Here is a 6,486-nt window from a genome sequence, read left to right as displayed (position 1 = left end):
GGAAACTCCATTAACATCAAGTGGTGAAATTCTAGTCTTTTTGAAAACAATGGGAGGCCAGGATTTAACCCAGAAAGGTTATATATACCCACCAGTTAGGATCTAACTCTAGAAATCTAGAATGAACAAACTTTTCCTTGTGGTTGCCAGCTGATAGCTAGGTTTATAGCATCACTTGAATGCAGACAGTGCATAGAAAAAAATATACTCTCTTGTAAAGTCTGATTTAGAAATACATGATCAAGCCTGATTTTTAGAACATATTGGCCTGTATTTTAGATATTATTCTAAAATTCTGGCTACTTTTCCTGTACTTAGATGTGCATCTAGGCACTATCACAAAATAAATGTTAATTAAAAAAACATTTAATTCAATAGGTAAGATCAACTTTTGGACCTTTAGTCAATTGTTTTATACAAAAATAACTGAGCCTTTATCTCAAAATGAATGTCTAAAAGCCTCCATGTTACATCCCTGTTTCTAAAAACCAAAGGTCCAATGATTAAAAAAGAAATAAAACCAGCTTATAAGTAGATAAAATGCAATAATGTAAATAAAAGAAACACCCATCCTAATCTTTTCAATCATCATAACTCTTCATAATTGTGTTCAGCCTGCATCACCTTGTCTAAAACCTTGTTCACTTTGGCTATGTATCAGACAAATATCTGAGACCAAAGAAGAACTTTTCTTTCCACTTTTACCTGACACAATGGCAGGTAAATAACACCAACACTGATGCATCATATTTTTCTGGCACCTATTTTCCAGAAAAGAATTGTGCCAAACTCCTCAAAGCAGGGACAGATTCCCTCAAATGCCCAGTGTAAAAGTGGAATTTGCAGACATTACTGCACCCCCTTAAAGGAAGACTTCATTGTTAACCAATTCCAAATGCTCATTGCATTTAGAATTCCATAGAATTCTTGGTTTCCAAAGAGTCTTCCAATTCCAGGGAGTCTTCTAAACTGTATTCTGGATCAACTGTGAAGCCCTGGCTTTTCAATGTTTTATGAGCATTCATGAACTTCTGCAGATACTTAGATGTATACAGCCAATGGTGCTTCAGGACATCCTCCATTTCATAGCATTTTGACTGCCTGGCATTCATTTTTCGAAAACGTCTAAACAATTTGTTCCCAGATTCATTTCCTTCACTTGCCCAGGCACCAATGGACCCATCTCTTTCTATGATTTCAGGAACATGAGCAAGAGTTTTATGAAAGTAATTTGTAATTTTGCCCTCATATCTATACTGGAACTTTGTGGATAGGAGCTCAGCAAAACGCTGTGAGTTGAAACTGTACTGGCATAACAGTTCTGGGCACTCCTTGGCAGGACATGAAGATCTCCACACTGGTTTCATCTTCAGGTAGAGATCCATCAATTCTTTGAGGGCTTCGTGCCTTTCCTCGCACTGGATTAATTCACAAACTGCTTCCACTGTCTCTTTAGTCATGAGCTTTCTAGCGAAGTTTCCATTCATCCTCATTATCGGTTTCAGGTTCATCTTCTTCCTCAGGTGCTTGTCAAGAGCTGATTGCCACCTCTTCCTCTCTTCTTTAGATGCATCAGGGTTCTTGTAGACTTCACCTATCTCAAACTGGAATATCTTGTAAAACTCAGCTGCATTGCCAATGTCACAGTGCAATGCATCTATAGAGGGAACAGTCTCAATAAATGGTTTTGCAGAAACACCCTTCACTCTATCACGGAGCTCATCAACGGACTCATGGTATGGGTTGGACCTCCATACCTCGTATCGCTCTAGATTTTCAGCATGACTCCTTGTTATGGAGTGGAAGACCAAATTCTGAGAGGCTTCCAGGCGGGTTGCATCACAGAGGGTACAAATGTAAGTGGAGCCAGAGGCTTCAAGGCCTTCCACCTCACGCACAAGTTTCTCATCATACCCCGTACCCCTAAAGATGAATTTGAATGTTCTGAGGATGCCTCCCATTTCAAGAAGTAGTACACTGTTTTTCATGGCCTCTCTTTCTGCTATGAGAGGGCTCAGGATGGCTGTCAGAGTCTCATGGTCTGACTCATCAGCCAACATAAGACACAATGGCTTGCAGCATAGCTCTGAATTGGGCTTGACTTCTTCAAAGATCCTTACATTTGCATTGCCATGAGTGATAGTGATGGTCATGACGGTGAAAGAAAAGCGAACTGCTTTTTCTGGGACTGCTGGTCCACATCCATGCTTCTCACTGACATCTCCCATCCCATCACAAGACTCCTTCACCACCACAGTGAAAGGACCATTCAAATAGTCATCCAGGTCATGTGCTTTCATGCCTTCCAAGATGTCTTCTTCCATATCCATTAAGGTAGAAACCAAGGCTGCATCATATCGAAACCTCTTTGCAATTGTGTCAATAGGGTAGTCATCAACTGAGTGTGGCAGGCCTGAAAGCCCATCTATAATTCCCACTTCTGTATTGGCAGACACATTTTTCAAAGGAGGCTTCCACTCAAATGGATGATAACCTGGGAGCAGGGCTTTCTCAGCAGTGCGAAGAGCATGCAATGGCTGGAAGATCTGCCTCCCAGTGACAGCTTTTACAGTTCTGTACATTTTATGGTACTGACTACAGCTGAGAAATGTATTGACTCGAATTGCCAAACAAACAGCTGGGTGAAGCCCTGAGCCCCTCCCTTGCATTATAGCTTCCAGCTCATCTGCTTGCCGGTGTTCATTTTTTGCTCTGAGAGCCAACAAAAACAAAGTCATGCAAACAGCCTTTATATCTCCCCCTTCTTCTTTCTCAGCAAATGTTTTGACTTGAAGCTTGAGTTCTCTCAGACGATGTTTTTGAGCTCTTCTGGTCAAGGACAGAAGGTGTTGTCTTGGTCGCCCCCCTTTATTTATGTGCGTGTAAATCTCTTTCCCTTCCATCTCCTTGTGGCTGGAGAGATGCTGACCATATTTCCCCAGCAAGATCTCTTCATCGCATTCTTTCACTGGGCATCTCAGAGTCAGAGAGTCAAGGATGTTTAGGAAGGATCTCACTGGGGTCACTAGGTCAGTAGGGAAGCAAGGGTACAGGCAGGAGGGGCAATAACTGCCCATAACTTTGAGACATTTAAGGATGCAGGTTCTGCAGAATAAGTGCCTACACGTTGTTTCCACTGGATCTGACAGAATATGCTCACAGATCTGACAAGAGATAGCCTTAATGAAATCTTACTGGATAGTCAACTGCAAGAAGCTTTGTGCTAAGATGTATCTTCTTGCAATTGGTAATCTTTTTCATGAGGTTCTTGTTGTTTAGCTTTCCTTGGTTCTTTCCACACCTGTTTTTTCGAGCACGTTCTGCAATGATCTTCAGTCGTTTTGCAAGCTGTAAGTTGGGCAGCTGCTTCTTTCTCTTGATCCCCCGACAGCTAGTGAGACAAACATCACAATTTGGGGAGTGAGGTTGCCATTCCATGGTGCTGTTCCTCGGGAAATACACTTCATATGGGGAACTGCTGAACTTTCTCTGAATGATACTCCAGCAATTGTGACAAAATCGAGTAGGGTGAATTGTGTCAATATCTCCTCGCACATCAATCTTAAAGATCTTGGCAATAAGATCTGGCCAAGATGTTGCTTTTTTCTCTTTCTTTCTCAAAAGCCCCTGAGTTTCATTGTCCACTGGTCCATGCACTGGATAACTTCTTCTGTAGCGGTCAGTTTTGAATGAAACTCCACAGATGCGGCAAAGCGCCTCCAGATTTGCTTGATGAGTTGCATTATCTTGCATCTTCAGATTGTTGGCATCTTTTTCAAGTGTCTGCTTAGTGCCGTTTAATTCTGCTTGTACCACAACTGGTTTATCCATCACTGGGATTACTACATCCATATGTACCACATTGCCTTTGTCCAAAGAGGATGCCTCTTCTGCTTTATCTTTATTTACCACTTGGCTATCCCCAGGAGGTGTCTTTTCAAATGATCTTACTTTAAACAGCTTGAATTTCCATTCTGAAAACTTAGTGTATGGATGCTGGATTTCTTCTGGCAGGTTCATGCTTGGTGGTGGTAACATCTCCATTCTTCCAGGAACTGGATCACCTGAAGAAAAGAAAGAGAGAGAAAAATAGAAAGAGAGGATTTAAGTAAGTGAAGTATTCAAGCATGAAAAATGATGCCAAGGTGTAAATCACATGGATTATAATTGGCATGTTCCTTCATACAATCTGACTTGCTGCTTTGAAGGTAAATTACCTCCTGAAGTATACCGTATTATTGTAGAAATAAATATAAAACGATGCGAATACAATGGAGACATGACAGTCATAAAAAGGGAATGTCAACCTGCACAGACAGTGGAAAATAACCTGTCCACAATATAGAGGCTAATTTAAGCAAGATCAAGAATTTAAAACAAGATTTAAGTGAGACAATGCTAACAACTGAAGAAGATTTATTTTAACTGAAGTGGTAGAGCCTAGATAGTTTAACAGAAAGATTCCAGTTTTACATGTAGCACCTTTTCTTCAAAAAATCTTAGTGGCCATACCCAGCAGCAAAATAACTTAATCCTTAGGTAACTCTGGATTTGTAGCTACAATTAAAAGATGCTGGGAGAAATACCCAATACTGGATGAGTTTGCAGGTGAGCACAGCAAATAACAGTTTTAGTGTAAACTGTCATTGGTTAAATATCACTAATGACGTGTAAAATTTAATGGTATTTAAGGGTAGTTACTAGCCATGTCAGGCTGGGATCAGGCAGAAGGTAGGGTAGACATGTACCTTATAGACTAACCAAAGATACATATAAAAAGCATAAGCCTTTGTCAACTTGAGCTCACTTCATCAGGTGTCATATATACCCAGATTATTTACTATGCAAGCCTGTATCAGAGGCATCCCTCACCTATGGAATGGAATCATTACTGTAGAAGAAGGTACACTGGCATATCTGTGTAAAGGAAGTTTGCCATGGGAGAGAACCTGAGCTGTGCTTTTAGTATTTCCCTCCAACCTCCAAACTTTTTAAAGCAGTTAACTCATTTTGCAGTGTAATAATGAATACACAATCATCATAACTAATATGAATTTTTTGTCCAGGAGACAGGGTTCAATCATTGTTAAATACACATAACAGGCACAAGATTGATAGCTGTGGAAATGGCAGCCACTCAGGTTCCTCACACAACCCTGTTATGTGCCTCAATCTGATGTAGCCCATTTGTCCCTAGAAACAGCATGGAACCACTTGCTCATTTTATATACAGTAGAGCAGCTAATACCTATTAGATAACAGCATTACACAATCTTTGCCACTCACTCCTGTACTACATGCTCACACGAGTTATTTTACTGAAATCAAGGGAATTCGTTTCTAAGTGAGGACTACAATAGTACGTGACTGGTCATCACTACTTAAACTGGGAGCTGAGAAATGGAAGTCTTCATGCCTTATACCATATTCTTTAAGTCATCAAAACAATCATTTCTATTTTATATGTTAGGCTCTGAACCTAAAATGGGATTGCTTGGCTGTAGTTTCTTAAAAGGGTTTTGCACAAGTTGAGTGATCCAAATGCTGAGTAACCATATCCTGATATGATATCTCCCAAAACCAATGCAGAGTCAGGATTTCCTCTTCCTGTTCAGCAAGACACTTAAATGCATTCTGAATTTAAAAAATAAAGTTAATGGGGTATATCCTCAGTTGTGACTTGAACAGAGCTCTGACAGTTTAGACTACCTGAAGATCTGACCCATAGGAACTATTCTTGTGCTTAAATTTGGGAAGCTGAGCTGGGTTATTTAGAAGAACTGAAAGTTGAAAATGTCTGGTCACATCTGGCTTCTATTTCGGGTTTTGGAAGAATAATCTTTTATCAACTATAACAGCAATATTGTTGCCATTAAAATATTGTATTTAATACACATGAATACAGAACTTTCAACATCCTTCTAGGGAAGGAGACCCTGAAAAGAAAATTGGCAAGAGAAACAGATTAGAAACAAAATTGAAAAGAACTAGCCCATTTTTCATTGCCCAGCCAGAGGAAGTGCAAAAAGTAAATAAAGAGCATAGTGAAGAGTAAGTTAGATTTGATCATTTATTTTGTTTTTAACAATTTAGGTCAATGTTAATAACAGAAGTGGGAAACTTTTTCTTCAAAATATATAATTTTCATTTGACATTACTATTTAAAAATGCTCTTTATTCACTTAGCTCCCATGCTCACTATCAGCCTAGATTCTGTGTCAGTTCCAAGGATGCTTTACATAAGAACACACTCCATTCAATGTCTGAAGTTTTGATCTGTCTTTCAGACAGTATTCTTCAAAGATTATCACCTTTAAAAAATTAAGATATAACCTTTCAACGGAGCAACATTTCAATGCAATCTTCCAAAGTCCAGCTGGAAAGGAGTACTTGCTTTGATTAAGTTCCAGATCCAGAGTGACATGTCATCCCACTCAGCTCACAACTTAAGAGCTGTGTTTAATTTCAAAATCCCCCGAGTGGACC

At 39.7% G+C, this 6,486-nt stretch overlaps 1 protein-coding gene across 1 annotated transcript; it reads right to left on the bottom strand.

Annotated features, from left to right (window-relative positions):
- Positions 1-908: 908 nt before the first annotated feature.
- RAG1 (recombination activating 1) lies at positions 909-4,020 on the bottom strand. Its single transcript, XM_090034632.1, is given in 2 exon segments — positions 909-3,191; positions 3,193-4,020. Coding segments are annotated over 2 exon segments (3,111 nt in total).
- Between the last annotated feature and the right edge of the window lie 2,466 nt (positions 4,021-6,486).

The sequence above is a fragment of the Crocodylus siamensis genome, chromosome 2, assembly GCF_052110815.1.
Source record: "Crocodylus siamensis isolate JL-2025a chromosome 2, ASM5211081v1, whole genome shotgun sequence".
In the NCBI taxonomy this organism is placed as follows: Eukaryota; Metazoa; Chordata; order Crocodylia; family Crocodylidae; genus Crocodylus; species Crocodylus siamensis.
Note: the sequence above shows the minus strand (reverse complement) of the source record. Positions and strands in the feature narration are given on the sequence as shown.